The sequence below is a fragment of the Solanum dulcamara genome, chromosome 1, assembly GCF_947179165.1.
Source record: "Solanum dulcamara chromosome 1, daSolDulc1.2, whole genome shotgun sequence".
NCBI classification, from domain to species: domain Eukaryota; kingdom Viridiplantae; phylum Streptophyta; class Magnoliopsida; order Solanales; family Solanaceae; genus Solanum; species Solanum dulcamara.
Genome location: NC_077237.1, coordinates 86,070,440 through 86,087,812, shown reverse-complemented (window position 1 = coordinate 86,087,812; position 17,373 = coordinate 86,070,440). Strand labels below are relative to the sequence as shown.

Below are 17,373 nucleotides of genomic sequence, written 5' to 3'. Positions count from 1 at the left end.
TGGTACAGGTTTGGGTAGTAAGTCGGAGTTGGAAAGGTATCTTAGTGAAGAACTAGAGCCGACTGAAGATGACGACAATTTTGATATCTTATTGTGGTGGAATGTTCATTCTCCTAGATATAAAATTCTTTCCGAGATGGCTCGTGATGTGTTGGCAATTCCAATTTCTAGTGTGGCATCGGAATGTGCCTTTAGCACCGGGGGCCGTATTCTTGATCCATTTAGGAGTTCTTTGACTCCGAAATTGGTGCAAGCTGTTATTTGTCTTCAAGATTGGCGTCGAAATGAGCCTTATCCCATAAATGTTGAAGAAGATTTTAATGATCTTATGAAACTTGAACTTGGTATGTTTTTCAGTTTTGGTATTTTATTTTTATATTTTTTTACTTTGTTTAATTATTGACACATTTTAAATTATTTTTAGCTATGGATGATATTGACTGCATTGTTCAAGCTGAAAAACAGTAAAAACAGATTTTGGACTCTATTTCCTCTGCTGCTACTGTTTCTGACTTCTGAGGCTCAGGTTTGATTCTAAATTGTAATGTGTTATAAGATTAATTCTAAATTGTAATGTGTTGCAGCTTATGTTGTTTGTTGTTGTTGTTGTGTGTTGCAGCTGAAGCATTTTGTTGCTGTTGTTGCATGTTGTATGCTGTTGCAGGTGCTGTTGTTTGTTGCTGTTGTTGTGTTGCTCCTGCCAATTATTGCTGCTGTAGTGTAGCTGCTGCAGGTGTTGCCGTGTTGTTGTTGCAGGTTGTTGCCGTTGTAGGGAGCTGCTGCAGGTGGTGTTGTTGTTGTGTGTAGTGTGCTGCTGCTGCAGCATGCAGCAGGTGTAGTGTTGCATCTTATGTTGTTTGTTGTTGTTGTTGTGTGTTGCAGCTGAAGCACTTTGTTGTTGTTGTTGCCTTTTAGTTTTAGGTTTTATTTTAAGATGGTTTGTGGCTACTTATCTTGTAAAAAAAGTACTTGCATTTGTGTTGATCTTATAAGATGCAGAAATTTGGGTATTACCGAATACCGTATTGAACCGAATTTTTATTTACCGATTATTGAATTACCGAACCGAAGTTTGAAAGTTCGATATTTGATAAATACTTTGAATTACCGATTATCGAATTATCGAATCTAAATTTTGAAAATACCGAACCGAATACCGAACGCCCAGCCCTAATTATATATTGTAATCTTTAAAGTATTTTTCACTAACATTATTGCATTAATTAATTTGAAGATCCTCTATAATGCAAAATTCTCTTGACTTTCATGTGCAACAAAGTGGACTGTTATAATTCCAACGTTTTTTTATAAGTTTAGAAAATGAACACTTGCAACTCCAATATAATTGTCAAACACTTAGCGTGTAATATTTACACATCTCATCACAATCTAAAATATATATTCAAGCAGAGAATTTTGAATTTGAGACAATTTTGATTCAACGTAACCTCGTGGAACGGGGAAATTAATAATGGACTTATGTAAATGATTTTTCAAGTTTATTGTCTCCATCTCATCTCTCACCCCCCTCCCAACCTCCCACACCACAGCCCACACCATCCCATCCCCTGCCACTTCTGAAAGTCTATTCTTTATCCCATCTCACCTTGATAGTATTTTGCTAGATAATATATAAATGCTTTTGAAATAATATTTTCTTTGGATGTTCCTGCTCGTTTCTGGATAAAGAATGGGCACGACTCCCCCTCTCCCCGTTCTACCTGATCACTTACCAAATACTAGAAAATAAGTAAGAAATTCACTTATTTTTCAATATAACATTTTTCTAGGAAATCATTTTCGTTGAAAACAATGCTCTGAAATTGGTGAAAAAGAGAAGTGCAATTTATTTCAGTGGGTAACAAACCTTAAGTGGGGTTTATTTATCTTCAAATAATCATTTAGGTATTTACTTACCTATAGTAATAAAGCTGTTAAAAAGCAATGGATGTGTAGCTAGTGGTTTACAGGTTAGAAACCTTCTTGCCAAGACGAGAGCGACTCAAGAGTCTTGGACGGATAGAAGGGAGGGGATGGAGACAGAGCTTCCTGAGAAAAATGAAATGCATAGGAGACCATTCTTTTGTTGCACCATGCTCCTCAGATTGGTTTTGATGTCGAACCGTTTTTCAATCTGAAAAGATCCATAGAACTGTCATATGCGGATACTACGAGGCTCACAATTTTCTCCTCCGCTTTCCCTTTAGGATAGGATCCTCGTTGATCTTTTTTACGTTACACTCTCGGTGGTCCAAGATGACTGACTTTCTTTCTCTTTATACACACAATATCTTGAAAGGCAAAAAAATAAATAAAAAATAATCTACCTCAAAACATTTTCCTTCGTACCAAAGACATCTTTATATTTCTAACAAGAGTATGGGTAAAATTATACTAAAAACCCACTTGATCATAAAAATTATTTTTAAAAAATTTAAAATATTTTTTTACTTTATTTGAAATCTATGTTTGACCATAAAAATTCTACTTAAAATTGTATTTCAAATTTTAAAAACCAACTTATATCTCATTTTTCATGTTTGAATTGTTTTAAATATATTCAAGTATGAACTTTATTTCAAATATTATTACAAGAAATATAATCAATTATAATTTCATCTTCAACTCCAACTCTAATAAATTCCAAAAAATATTTAAAATATCAAAAATCTACTACCAAACGCCTACTCAAACCCCATTTTTTGGTATATGCTATTCATTTTTCGAAAAAGTCCATTCATGAATTATTTATTTAAGTAAATAACGAAACTAACCAAGGGCATAATGGTAACAAAAATTATTTTTACGTCTCTACAAATACGGAGAACCAAAAACTCCATGTATGGTGTCTTCTCTTCTCGTTGGCCTTTCCTCACACTTTGGAACTGTTAATGTTTTTATATTTTTCCGTTTCGTTCGTCTCCCGTTTTTTCTGTTTCTTCTTCACATTCCAAAAATATTTCTCATATAAATCTCTTATTCCTTCCTACCAAAATTTTCAGAGAAAAAAACTGATTCACTCGAACACCATTTTTTCTCTCTATTTCATCCCTTTCATCCTTCTCCAAGTTTTCAAGATTCAGATTCTCTCTTTCTCTCTCTCTCCGCCATTCTCTTGAAAATTTAGGTATGGGTATACCATTTTTTCACACTTATCCGGAATGAATTTAGTATATTTTTAACTTATTGTGGAAATATTGAGCGCATGTTGACTGCTGAAATGTCAGAGAGAAAGAGAAATGGGTTATCTGGGTAATTTCGAATACACTGTTTGTTTATATAGGGTTAAAATTAGTTTCTTTACTATTTTAAACCTTTTTAGTGAAAATTCTGACTTTTTGTTATGGCTATAAGTGATGATTTGAATTTTTGTCTAAATTATACCTGTCAACTTCAAGACCAATTTTCTTTTGGATTTTTTCGATTTGTGGAAAATTGGATGGGAAGAATTGTCGTAAGGTGGTTGGTGGTGATTTTGGATTTTTTTTGTGTAATTGAGAAAGTTGGTAGAATTTGCAGGGGAGAGTTTCGTGGAAAAAGAAGGAAACAACACGTTTTAGACTGTAGTTTTGCAGATTTTGGAATTGAATTCTTTTAATTCTTGTTGAATATGACAATAGTCGTGACTATAAACAGACTCCTGATTATGATAGGGTAGTACTCTACTCTCTCACGAGCCATTATTTTACTGTTTTGTTGTAGAGTTTCTGGGACTTTTTTTTTGTGTGTAGTTCTTTGTGATATCAGCATTTGGCTACAAGTCAAATGAGTTTCCATGGTGATGTAGGTGGTTCATTTATGAACTTTTGTTTCTTTCACATATGGTTTTTGCTAGCATTGACTTGTTATGGATTTGAACTTTTTTCTATAAACAATAGTACTATATGTAAATGGTTCGAACAAAAATTGCACCTTGACTGATTCCATGGGTACCTGTTACCTTTCATCGATACATGCAACAAGGTTGGCTATGTACACCAAGGCTCGAATGAACGAGAACTTACATTGTTTTATTTTCTATTAACTTATGAACTAACCTGGTTGATTTGATCAATGATTTCTTGAAACTGACTCTAGATCATGTATTCAGGATGTGCATATCTTGTTTGGTTTTCTGTTTTGACGTTGAGATATTATTATGAGTTTAAGGTAATTAGCTACAGTAAATTTTTTATATAGTTAATAGTGTAAATTTCATTTTACACCAAAAAGGTCATCCTTGTTGCTCTCACACTATTATGAAACAATGAAAATTTAGTACTAGGAAATTTAATAGTATGCACTTTTCATAAAAAGATGTGGTGAGTTTTGAGGATTTATAAATTTGGCTAGGAACTTTTGTTGTGTATATTAGTAGCAGTACTCATCTTTTTAAACTTGAAAACCAACCTTTTTAAAGAGTTCCAGATTCCTTAAATTATAACTAAATTGATTTTCATTGTTTCTTTGTTCCTTTTTTTTAAGCATGATGTGACCCCACAATATGTGGTTTTCCTGAAAGTTGTTTTTAAAAAAAATTGTACTTTAGTTAGATGCTTTGGGTCCCCTGTAGAGAGAAACATTTTCGATATTAGTATAGGTTCTTTTGTCAAGTATCATAGTTGAGTGGGACATAAAATAACACTAGTAATATGTTTTACCAATCCCTTTTTTAAGAATTGATTTCCATTGCATCTTAAGCACGTGCTACTGGAGCAACATGCAGTGTAATTCTACAAAAGAGGTTTGAGGAGGATAGATTGTATGCAGAGTGTACGTGCTCTTGGTGCACTATGGATAAGTAGAGTTACTTTGTCACATGGGATATTCTGTAAATATATGGTCTTAAGGATTATATATTTTACTGTAAACATATTTATTATTAACCATATCTGGGAATATATTTAGAGTTCCTATTTATAATTTGTTTATCACCCGGATATGTTCTGTATAAAGTAATTCTAGATGGTCTGATTGGTTTTGGACATGATCATGAAATGCAGGTTTTGAAGGTTTGGGCTGTTTCTTGATGATTTGGAGTTGTTTTTTATCTAAGGACTAAGGTCAGCATGGCTACCCCTGCACCACCCCTGAATTGTCCAAAGCCCATGAAGGCTACCTCTAATGGAGTATTCCAAGGGGACGATCCATTAGATTATGCACTTCCTCTTGCCATTGTACAGATATGTTTAGTACTTGTACTCACCCGAGTCCTTGCCTATCTTCTCCGTCCATTGAGACAACCACGTGTCGTTGCTGAGATTATTGTGAGTGTTTCTTGCTTTTGGCTTTCTTTCTTTCTTGCTTTAATGAACTCAATTACATTTGGCTTCATGTGCATGGAAACATTTCTGAATAGAATGATTTGTGTTAATATTCCAGTTATGAAAGTTTGCTACTTTAAGTTTAATTCAAGCAGGTAATTCAACTTGTTGTGCTCTGAACAGTTGGTGGTTGAAGGTAGAAACACCATGAGTTATTGCTCTGATTTCCTTTGTATATTTCTGCTCACATGATTTATTGCTCCATAAAAACACCGATTAGTAACTTAACCCTGGCGCAATAAAGAGGTGACATTGGATTTTTGTTTTGGCAGGGAGGAATTTTACTAGGTCCATCCGCTCTAGGTCGCAGTGAGAAGTATCTGCACGCAATATTTCCACCAAAGAGCCTAACAGTGTTGGATACTTTAGCCAACTTTGGTCTCCTTTTCTTTCTTTTCCTGGTTGGGTTGGAGATGGATCCAAAGTCTCTTCGTCGGACTGGGAAGAAAGCTCTATGTATTGCCATTACTGGAATCAGTGTCCCCTTTGTATTAGGAATAGGAACATCCTTTGCTCTCAGAGCAACTATATCACAAGGGGTTAATCAAGGCCCTTTTTTGGTGTTCATGGGAGTGGCCCTCTCTATCACTGCCTTTCCTGTATTGGCTCGTATTCTAGCTGAACTCAAACTTTTAACAACAGATGTTGGTCGAATGGCCATGTCTGCTGCAGCAGTCAATGATGTGGCTGCATGGATTTTACTTGCTCTTGCCATTGCCCTCTCAGGTAATGGTAGTTCACCCTTTATTTCGCTTTGGGTCCTTTTGTCCGGGGCTGGTTTTGTGCTACTCTGCATATTCATTGGTCCGCCTATATTCACCTGGATGGCTAAACGTTGTTCGGATGGGGAGCATGTAGATGAGATATATGTGTGCGCTACACTGGCAGCAGTTTTGGCTGCAGGATTTGTCACTGATAGTATTGGTATTCATGCCCTATTTGGGGCTTTTGTGCTTGGAGTTCTTGTACCAAAGGAAGGACCATTCGCAGGTGCACTAGTGGAAAAAGTTGAGGACCTTGTATCCGGTTTATTCCTTCCACTCTACTTTGTCTCCAGTGGACTGAAAACAAATGTTGCCACTATTCAAGGGGCTCAATCATGGGGTCTTCTTGCTCTTGTTATATTTACATCATGCTTCGGGAAGATTGTTGGCACGATTGTGGTCTCACTCCTTTGCAAGATGCCTGTACAGGAGGCTCTGACTCTTGGCTTCTTGATGAACACTAAAGGTTTAGTCGAGCTCATTGTTCTCAATATTGGCAAAGACAGAGGGGTATCTTCACTTCACTTCACTTCTAATTTGTTGATTCTCGAGTTTATTTAATTCTAAGATTACGTAGTTTTGACTGATCATTTTGCAGGTACTGAATGATCAAACATTCGCCATCATGGTGTTGATGGCTCTCTTCACAACATTCATCACAACTCCTATTGTGATATCAATATACAGGCCAGCTAAACTAGCTGTGACTAAATACAAGCATAGAACCATAGAGAGGAAAGACATGAGCAAACAAGTCCGAATCTTGTCATGTTTCTACAGCACAAGAAACATTCCCACACTGATCAATCTCATTGAAGTTTCTCGGGGAACTGCGAAAAAGGAAGGACTTCGCGTCTATGCCATGCACCTTATGGAGCTTTCTGAAAGGTCATCAGCAATCTTGATGGTCCACAAGGTTAAAAGGAATGGGCTGCCCTTCTGGAATAATAAAGGGGAGGATTCGGATTCTAACCAAGTAGTGGTTGCTTTTGAGACATTTGAGCACCTTAGCAAAGTATCCATTCGACCAACAACAGCAATCTCTCCCATGAACACCATGCACGAGGACATAATTACTAGTGCCGAGAACAAGAGGGTAGCCATGATAATCCTCCCGTTCCACAAGCACCAGCGACTTGATGGACACTTTGAAACCACCAGATCTGATCTAAGGCATGTGAACCGCAAAGTTCTTCAGCAAGCACCATGTTCAGTTGGCATATTAATAGACCGAGGTCTTGGTGGAGCATCTCATGTTCCCGCTAGCAATGTCGACTTTACAATAACTATCTTGTTCTTCGGAGGCAATGATGACCGTGAAGCACTTGCTTATGGTGTCCGCATGGCTGAACACCCCGGTATTACACTAGTCGTGGTGCGTTTTGTTGTTGACCCCGTGGTTGTTGGGGGCAGTGTCAAGCTAAAAATGAACCAGAACTCCAGTCCCGAGGTTCAACCACAGGATGAAGTTGTAATTTCCAGCTTGAAAGATAAAATCTCAAACGATGGATCGATCAAGTACGAAGAGAGGACAGTTAAGGATGCTACAGAACTTATTGAAGCAACAAAATCATATAGCAAGTGCAATCTATTTCTTGTTGGAAGAATGCCTGAAGGACAAGCTGTTGCATCTTTGAACAAAAACAGTGAATGTCCAGAATTAGGACCTATCGGAAACTTGTTAATATCGTCTGAGTTTTCGACAACAGCCTCTCTTTTGGTGGTGCAGCAGTATCGCAGCCAGTTATCGCAAGACGCGTTGAATTCTTTGGAGGAAGGAGAGACATCAGATGGAAATGAATCTAACTAAAACAGTTAAAATTGCTCTTATTTTAACTTAGTTTTCACAAGTATACAATGTATAAAAATCATAATAATCATATTAGAAATGAGGGAATTGCCAAAAAAGGAAAATTTTAAGAATGTATATATAGTTTGGCATTTCCCTCAGTTTTACCTTCTGCACTAGTGTTATTATGTAAAGCTGTAGAATACTAATTTCCTGTATATTTTCATTAATGCATCTCAATTATCTGTATTCTACATTTGCACATTTTTTTCCCATTTACTTTTTAAGTATATCATGCAACAAAAGAGTTTGGGGGCCAACGCGCTTTTGATGTCTCTAAATCTATGTTTGACGTAATCAATATAATAGTTGGGCTCTACTTTTACAGTACTGATTCAACATTTTCTTATGTAGTGAAGTTCAGCAAAGTGTATGGAGCAGATAATCCAATATATGATATTACTGGAAAATAATACAAGAAAAAAACTCTGGTCTTTATAAAGTATCTTCATCATCATAGAAAGGTACATTCAAAATATTAAAACAATCACGTGTCCAATGAATCCAATAACCCCAAAAGTTGCCAACATGAAGAATTTTCTATAAAGGGTGTTTTTTGGTACGCGCAAAATATTTTCTGAATTTTTTTTTTCTAGGAAATGTGTTTAATTAACAGAAATATTTTGCTAAAATTTGTGAAAATGAACTTCGTTACTAGTAGTTGTAGTATTATTGTAGGGGACAGGTAGGTAGTTGAGGGTTATCTCGCTTAATCTTTCATACTAGTAGTCGTAGTATTATTCTAGGAGACAATTAGGTAGTTGAGGGTTATCTCGCTTAATCTTTCATACTAGTAGTCATAGTATTATTGTAGGAGTTTCTTATTATTTCATTTCTGCCTACTGTTTCTAGCGTGCAATTTGATTATCGTATTATTTTGTGGTAATAACTATTCCATTTTTAGTATGTGTTGTCATGTTTTCTTTAGCATTTTATCTCGGGATCTTCACCTCAGTTTTTTTTAAAACCACTTTGTATTATTTTTACTTGAACTGAAGATCTATCAGAAACAGTCTTTCTACATTGTAGGAATAAGACCGTCTACATACAATACACTAGCCTCTCCATATTCTATTTGCGAGATTATACTAAGTATATTGTGTGTTTTTTTCCTCGAAGGAGAAGTAAAAAAAGGAACAAAGTCAATATTGGAGCAAATCAATATAATTGATTTAGTTGTTCATTGTTGAATCTTAGATTGTATAATGCAAGATGATAAAGATTTATGACTTTGGTCATTTTTGTATCATTAATTTATAATTACGTTTCAAATGTAGTTTATGTTGCTGAAATGTCGACTAACAATTTTTTCTTTGGCATAATGATTTTGACCCATAACAAATTACTATAAAACTATAGCAACCGAGGAAAAATCGACTTTTCCACACATACATATTGATGTCTCAAATAAACGTGTTGGGCTAAATTTAAGTGGGTCAACATGAATTTGAATTAGTAAATGAATATTTATAGTGTAATAAATCGATATAATAATTTAAATATAATAATACATCGTGATATGAATCTAATTACTACTAAAGCAACAGTAGTGCTGACATTATGGCCTTTGTTAACTTTTTCAAATATAATAATGGGTCCTATAGACGGTCACATGCAAATTTATTTTTCTAATAAGTATCTTAGAACTTAGAAGAATAATTTTAACTCAAATTAGAAAGTATTCAAATATTTGTTTTTCATGAATAGGAATCTTTATTTTTATTTTTGCAACTTCGTACCATATCCATTTAAGTTAATTTAATGTTGTTGTGGAGACACGTATCATGGACAAGACTTTGTATACTTTTTATTTATTTTTCACTTCTAACATTTTTATTATTTTTAATTTTGAGAATAAATTAATGGTAGGGGTGAATAAAATCGAATCAAAAATAAAATCAAATAGTAAATTGAGAAAAAAAAATCGATTAATAGTTTGGTTTGACTTGATTTGATATTGAAGAAAAAAAACTCAACTGTACTGAATTGGTTTGGTTTTAACTTTAAAAGGTCAACTCGAGATCAAATCAACCCGATATCATATACTTTTTATTTATTTTTCACTTCTAATAGTTATATTATTTTTAATTTTTAGAATAAATCAATGGATAGACAAATGACAATTAAATGAAATGAAGCAATATGTCAAACATGTAACATAAGAAAAATCTTGGTTCTAGTTCAATAATTACTAGTGGAATTTATTGTTTCCAAGTCAAAGGGCAAATTCAATTAGCCAATGGGATTTTAGGTTAAAAAAACAGGTAAATGATTTGAAACTATAAAAAGTTGAAGATATGTAATTGGTTTGGTTAAGTTGCAAGGAGGCTAAAAGTGTTTAGTTTTTCTTTAAGAAAATAATTATTTTAAAGAGTTAATGTACTTGGCCAAGTTTTTAGAAAAAAATGTATGTGATTTTAAGCAGTAGTAAAAGTTATTTTTTAAAAGTTGAAAAAATAATTTTTCAGTAGAAGCAGATTTAATATCTTTATCAAGCACAAATTACTGCTTCAATATTAACAAAATTAATTTTTGAATTCATTAGCCAAAACTTATTATTCTCCAAATTTATTTTTTTAAGAAAAAATCTTAAATAGGTAGATTTTAAAAGTTTTATCGAACAAACTAATAATCGAGTTAGTGAGTTTTGAATATCAAATGATTAAAAAAAAAGTTAAAATGGTTTGAAATTGTATTACCAAGAAGTTAGGTGGCATAGTTGAAACTTGTGACATCTTCATTCTTAGTTAAAATTAATTTAAAAAGAAAAAGTACATGGACCCACCGCTTATAACTTTTAAAAAAATAAAACTAAGAAGAACTCAAAATTATGAATAATTTGAGGTTCAAACTCGGATACATTGGGTGAATTTGAACTCACATGCCACTGATCTTATTTATATATTTATGAGAAGGAGAAAAAATATTATTGGTAATAACATATTCCTGCAAAAACGTTACCACTGATAATGTATTTCATTACCCTTATTTTTGGTCCGTTAATTTTGTGAAATAACATATGAACTAATACGTTACTGTCAACAACATTTAATTGACTCAAATCTTAAAAAAAATACGCCCTCAAAATATAGCCGTTACAAACAACAACAACTCTGTCGGAATGGCATCATCGCCGCCGACAGAACTTCTCAAGCCACCGGATCAGTCCAGAGAACTATCCAATCTTCGACTAAGCAAAACTCTTCAAGAATCGTCTCAATCGGACATCCAAAGCCCCGGGAATATTGAAAAACCAGACGCGATCACTGAACGAGAAATCGATTCTAGCTCCAATTCTGTGAATTGTTTTGATAAACCACCAATTGAGAATGTTAGAACAACATCTCAGCTACAGCATATCCGAAAATCAAGCAATTTCAGCGAGGCAATCGAGAGAAATGAAGCCGCGACTGTCCAGCGAAACTCCGGCGAGTCGCCGGCCAATCGGGATGTCTTTTGTACGCCCGCCGATGGTATTCAAGTTGGCGCACCACCTGGGGTTGGTTTCCCACCTCAGTGCACCCCTCATAGTAAAAGCCCAGCCCCAATAGATGACGGAGTCGCCGGCACTCTACTGTTGAACCTCGACGCCGGAGTTCCGGTGACATTCGAACTTCAAGACCAATGCCAAAGTGTAGAGGAGCTCAACACGAATACAACCATACAAAAATCTCCATCAAATTCATTACCAATCTTGTCAAATATCAGTTCAAAGGATTCAGGCGGCTGCAAGAATTCCGGCGGCGGCGGCGGCACTGCGAATGTCGACGAAAATATAAATTTTCCAATGGGTTTTGACCGCGATGCAACGAAGAACACAGAAATCCCAAAAGACCCATTGAATTCACTCTCTAACGATTCGAATTTGGGAATTAGGGTTACGCTTCCACTGGCCGGAGGCGGCGAAGCGGCGGGGATCCGATTCAGAAATTGGCAATGCCAAATTGTTCAGAATGATGACAGGAATCCAACCATCCAAAAAGCCCCATCTGGTAAGGTCTCGAACCCGTCGAATTTCAATTCTGAGGTTTCCAATTTGACAATACATGCTGACAGTGGTTGCGCCGGAGCTCCGGTGACCGAAAAAAATCCTTTTCAATTCAATGGTACTCCCCAGCATCCAAATACACCTCAGGAACAAAATTCTAAGGAAAACGACCATCCCACCATTTCAAACGTTACTGCTAGTGTTAGAATTCCTCAAAGAATCACCGGAATCACCACTCCGTTGAACGCCCAAAGCAATTCTATAAACCAGAACGATCCTCATACCAATACGAACATTTTAAACCAAAAAACACAATTTTTAGATACCCCGAACTCAAATTCCAAAATTGCAACTCCTACCAATAGACACGAAAACAGTGAATTAAGGTCCGACACTGTATTAGTTAATCATGCCACTAATTCGGACACTCCTTGTACCTCCAATGGTCTCAAAACTACCAAACACCCCACAGTCTCAAACTTTCCTACCATTTCATCCAATTTTGAAAAATTCGACCCTAAAATCACTAAAGTACCTATAGTTTCCCTAACCCCCAGTGCTATACCTCCAACAACTAAACCTCCCAACAATAAACCCACCACTACTAACCACCCCCCTCCGCCCATCATAATGCAATCCTTAGCCACAAGACTTAGGATTAGACAAGTCGGTACCGAAACTAAAATAGACCTATCACCTCCGAAAAGAGCTACAAAACAGGGATGTCCGGCCATCATGTTTAAGAGAGATGATTACATGATTAAGATGGCTGAATCCTGTAAGTATACACTCATAGGCAAGTTTTACAGCCCTATGCCCAAGATGGAGATTATTAGAAAGAAATTTATTACCCAAACTGAACTAAGGGGCAAGGTCAAGATTACCCACTTCAACTCTAGACACATATACATTGACCTTGATAATGAACATGATAGAGCCACCATTTTAGATAGCAAGCGTATGTACATTGACGGTGTCTTTATGCGGTTTCAAGTTTGGACCCCTACTTTCGATCCAAATTATGAAACCCCCATTCTTCCCGTTTGGGTCATACTTCCGGAGCTCCCATGGCATTGCTTCCATAAAGAATTTGTTACGCTCTTGCTTGCGGACGTGGGACAAGTGTTGCACTTGGACATGGCCTTTATGCAAAAGACAAGGGGGAGCGTAGCAAAAGCAAAAGTCCAAATGGACATCACAAAGCCTAGAATCCAAAGTGTTTGGATTGGATTCGATGAAAATGATGATCCAAATGGAGAAGGTAGATGGCAGGACATCGAATATGAAGATGTCCCCCTTTATTGTGCCTATTGCAAACACCAAGGCCATACTCCTCTTGCATGCCCCATCAACAGAAGAGATGCAGAACGCAACAAGACCAAAGACAAGGAAGAAGAGCTAAGCAAAGATGCGTTGACAAAACACACAGGTATGATCTCTACTCCTATTGTCTTAACTAATGCTGTAAGTTTCAGGAAACAGGTACCACCAGAAATATCTACCACCACATCTCAGGAAGAAAGAGGCAAGGCTAAGGAACAATCAACCAATACAAACAAGAATCAAATTTCAAATGAACAATGGGAAACCCAAAAGAAAAGAAACTTCAAAGGTAAGACCCAAACTATGCAGAACACCCAGAAGGTACAAGGAAACACTCATCAGGTATATAAACCCACCCAAACCAAGAATACAGGTACTGATGCAATTCATGGACATCGCGAGCGACAATCAGGTATTGACTCAATGCTCCCAATCCCCCATGGCTCCCCGAACATTACTTTTAATGTATTGGCTGATTCTGAAGTTGATGGAGGAGAGGATGGTATTCAGGAGAAACCAACTAACCTGCAGGATGGGGTGTCCAGTGGGGGGGATTTGTCTCATGTTTTGCATGAGAACCCTATGGTTGACCCTATGAATGACCTTAGAGCCCCTGCTACCACTTCAAATATTCAACACTTTTCTTCCAAGCGAGTGGACAAAATGGACTTTGTCAATGCACAAAAGTTAGGGTTCTCAGTTACTCCTAATCCCCCGCAGGAAAATCACAAGAATGATGCCCCTATTCAGTCCCAAAACCTGCAGTTACTGGGACAGGGTGTTGCTGTCTCTGTAAAAGAAAATTTACAGGTCTTGGGTGCTATTTCACTCTCTAACTTGAAAGAAAAAAAGGTGCAAGCCCTAGCCCCTAATCCCATACCATTCCAGCACCACAGACATGGTGAGAGTCACATTAAAAATGCTCAAAAATACCAACACCATGCCTATAACTTCAGCACATTCTCAAGTGATCCAACCCCTAGTCCTAGTCCCAACCAAGTGCAAGGACCTGCACCTGTAAGTGGCCATATTTCCACTCAGGAAATAGGCAGTTCCTCAGGCCATTCTCAGCCTCATAATCAGCAGATCTTGAGCCAGATTGTACCTTCAGATTTGCAAGAAATATGGCATGATTTGGGAGTTTCTGAAGCTGTCATCTCCAATGAAACTAGGCAGGCTGTAGGTGCTAATTCTGCTGTTCCTTGGAAGGAGAATATGCATCAAAATATGGCCAATCAGGTTTTAGAAGGTGGTCCAGCTCCTAGATTGAAAGAACAAAATTTTCAGCCTATGGCCCTTACACTTACAACTTTTCAGCACCAAAAACAAAGGGTTGGTCACATTGAGAGGGCTGAAAATGACCCAATTAATGGCTACAGTTTCAGCACAACCTCAAGTGACCATGTGCCTAGTCCTTGTTCCCACCAAGTGCAAGTTTCTATCACCAAACAACAAGACATTTCCAACACTAATGATATAGAATTCTCAACTAGTCCTAGTAACTTTAAAAATCTAAGGAGAAAGAGAGCTAGAAAGAAGAAATTAGAAAAGCAAAACGAAGTTTCAACCTCTACCACTACAAACACTGCTGCTGATAGAGTTGAAAACGATACCATTGGTAAGGTGGTTTCAAACTTTTGCTCTAAGTATGTCCTCCTAGATCAGAACACCCCAATTAGAAGCCCAGATTTTGGTGGTGAAGATCCTCTTAACCTTACCCCTTTGAATATTCAAGCAGCTCCTCTTATGCAACCTGAAAATGCCATCAACATCCTATGCACTTTTAAGGAGGCTCAGATCTCAGCTCCTGATAGTGATGATGAATATGGTGTTATACACTCGGAGGATGAATACGACAAAGACTTTCAAAGTGAGGTTGGGTTAGAGGATGAAGAAGAGACTGTTGAACTATCAAATAGTACAGCTGCACCTTCTAGGATCACGACTAAAATCACGAACGATGAAATGAACCAACTAGCTAGTGAGCAAGGATTATCACCTACAGGGGTTCACCACAATCCTAAAATTACTACTATTCATGCTCCTAGTAACAGACCAAACACTAGGCTCCGTAACCTTAGATCCCATCAATGATTAGCACAATTATATGGAATGCTAGGGGAATCAATACCAAAGGCGTCATAGATAGACTTAAGTCGCTCACACATATCCACCAAACGTCCATAATCTCCATCCTAGAACCTTTCTCTAACAATGTTCATCTCCAAAGCTTTGGAATCAACCTTGGTATGGATAGGTCCGTGTGCAATCCTAATGGTAAGATTTGGATCTTCTGGACACAGGATGTTGATTGTAAAGTTATCGACGTTGACGACCAACAGATAACTTGCGAGATGAAACATGTAGAGCATCAAAGTGCATTTCTCATGACATTTGTTTATGGAAAATGCAAAGATACTCTTAGAAGACCGCTTTGGGATAGGCTTATGCATCACGCTTCCACTAACCTTCCATGGTGCACAGTTGGGGACTTCAATGTCATCACCTCCACGAATGAGAAACTAGGTGGAATCCCTTACAACATGAACAAAAGCTTTGAATTCATTAGCGTTATTGAAGCATGTGGCCTAACAGATTTGGGGTATCATGGCTCAGACTACACTTGGTGTAATCAACGAGATATGCATAAAAGAATATGGAAGCGACTCGATAGAGCTATGGTGTCCGATAACTGGTTAGCCGCTATGCCTCACACTTCAGTCACCCATCTCCCCTCTACTGGTTCTGACCATAACCCTCTACTTATAGAAATGAATGAAAGACAGGATTCCACTATTAAATATTTTAAATTCTTGAACTGTTGGGTGGATAACCCTACTTTTCTCAAAACTGTAGAGTCCTGTTGGGACAGACCCATGACAGGGAACCCAATGTGGTCCTTTCACCAAAAAATGAAAAGGCTTTCCTACACACTTAGCAAATGGTCGCGAGTGGAATTCGGCGACATTTTTGCCAAGGTTAGGGAATATGAAGAACTAGTGAAAATCGCCGAAGAAAATCTGATAGTATCCAATAATGAAGAGAATAGGATGCAATTGCATGCTCTCAACTCCGAATACATCAGATTTCTTAAAATTGAAGAAAACATTCTCAAACAAAAAACTCAGCTACATTGGTTCAAGGATGGAGATGCTAACACTAAGTATTTCCATGCTTTAATCCGTGGTAGGAGAAGGCGACTATTCATTCACAAGGTTACTAACGAAGAAGGGGATTGGATTCAGGGCGACGAGCACATTGCTAGAGCAGCTTGCGATCATTTTCAGCAAATATTCACAGGTGATCAATCTCCGATTCCGGAGAACATCTTGAATTACATTCCTAAAATAATCACAGATGCTCAAAATGAAATCCTTCAAGCCACGCCTACCATTGAAGAATTGAAACATGTGGTCTTCTCCATGAATCCTAACTCTGCAGCTGGTCCAGATGGTATGAATGGAAAATTCTTCCAAACTTGCTGGGAGATTATTTCGGAGGACCTACTAGCAGTCATTACTTCTTTCTTCGGAGGGTATGCTATGCCTAAATTCTTTTCTCATGCTTGTTTGGTCTTGCTCCCTAAGGTAGATCACCCCAACACACTCTCTGACTATAGACCCATTAGTCTCAGTAACTTCACCAATAAGATCATATCAAAACTCATTAGCCTCAAGCTTGCACCGATTCTCCCCGTTCTTATTTCTCCCAATCAATCTGGATTTGTAAAAGGAAGAAGCATCTCCGAAAATATCATGCTAGCACAGGAGATTATCCACGATATCAGAAAGCCCGTTATTGGTGACAACGTGGTTATCAAGTTAGACATGGCCAAAGCATATGATAGAGTCTCCTGGTCTTATACTTGTCTGGTACTGAGAAGGATGGGCTTCGGTGAGACCTTTATTGATATGATTTGGCGAATCATGTCTAACAATTGGTACTCTGTTATTATTAATGGATCTAGACATGGTTTTTTCCATTCCACCAGAGGGCTCAAACAGGGTGATCCTCTTGCTCCCGCTCTATTCATTTTGGGAGCAGAGGTGCTTTCCAGAATGCTGAATAGTCTTCATAATTACCACTTCTATCATGGTTTTTATATGAAGAAAAGAGGCCCACAAATTAACCATTTGAGTTTTGCGG

At 37.2% G+C, this 17,373-nt stretch overlaps 1 protein-coding gene across 2 annotated transcripts; it reads left to right on the top strand.

Annotated features, from left to right (window-relative positions):
• Positions 1 to 2,921: 2,921 nt before the first annotated feature.
• Positions 2,922 to 8,105, top strand: LOC129882581 (cation/H(+) antiporter 18-like). Of its 2 annotated transcripts, none has more exons than XM_055956966.1 (4): positions 2,922 to 3,127; positions 4,983 to 5,246; positions 5,576 to 6,577; positions 6,666 to 8,105. In XM_055956966.1, the coding sequence occupies exons 2-4, from the start codon at positions 5,049 to 5,051 to the stop codon at positions 7,875 to 7,877; spliced, it is 2,412 nt and encodes an 803-aa protein (XP_055812941.1). In that variant the 5' UTR covers positions 2,922 to 3,127; positions 4,983 to 5,048; the 3' UTR covers positions 7,878 to 8,105. The 2 variants fall into 2 exon arrangements, with proteins under 2 accessions (XP_055812941.1, XP_055812933.1); XM_055956958.1 differs by lacking the exon at positions 2,922 to 3,127 and adding an exon at positions 3,136 to 3,252.
• The last annotated feature ends 9,268 nt before the right edge of the window (positions 8,106 to 17,373 follow it).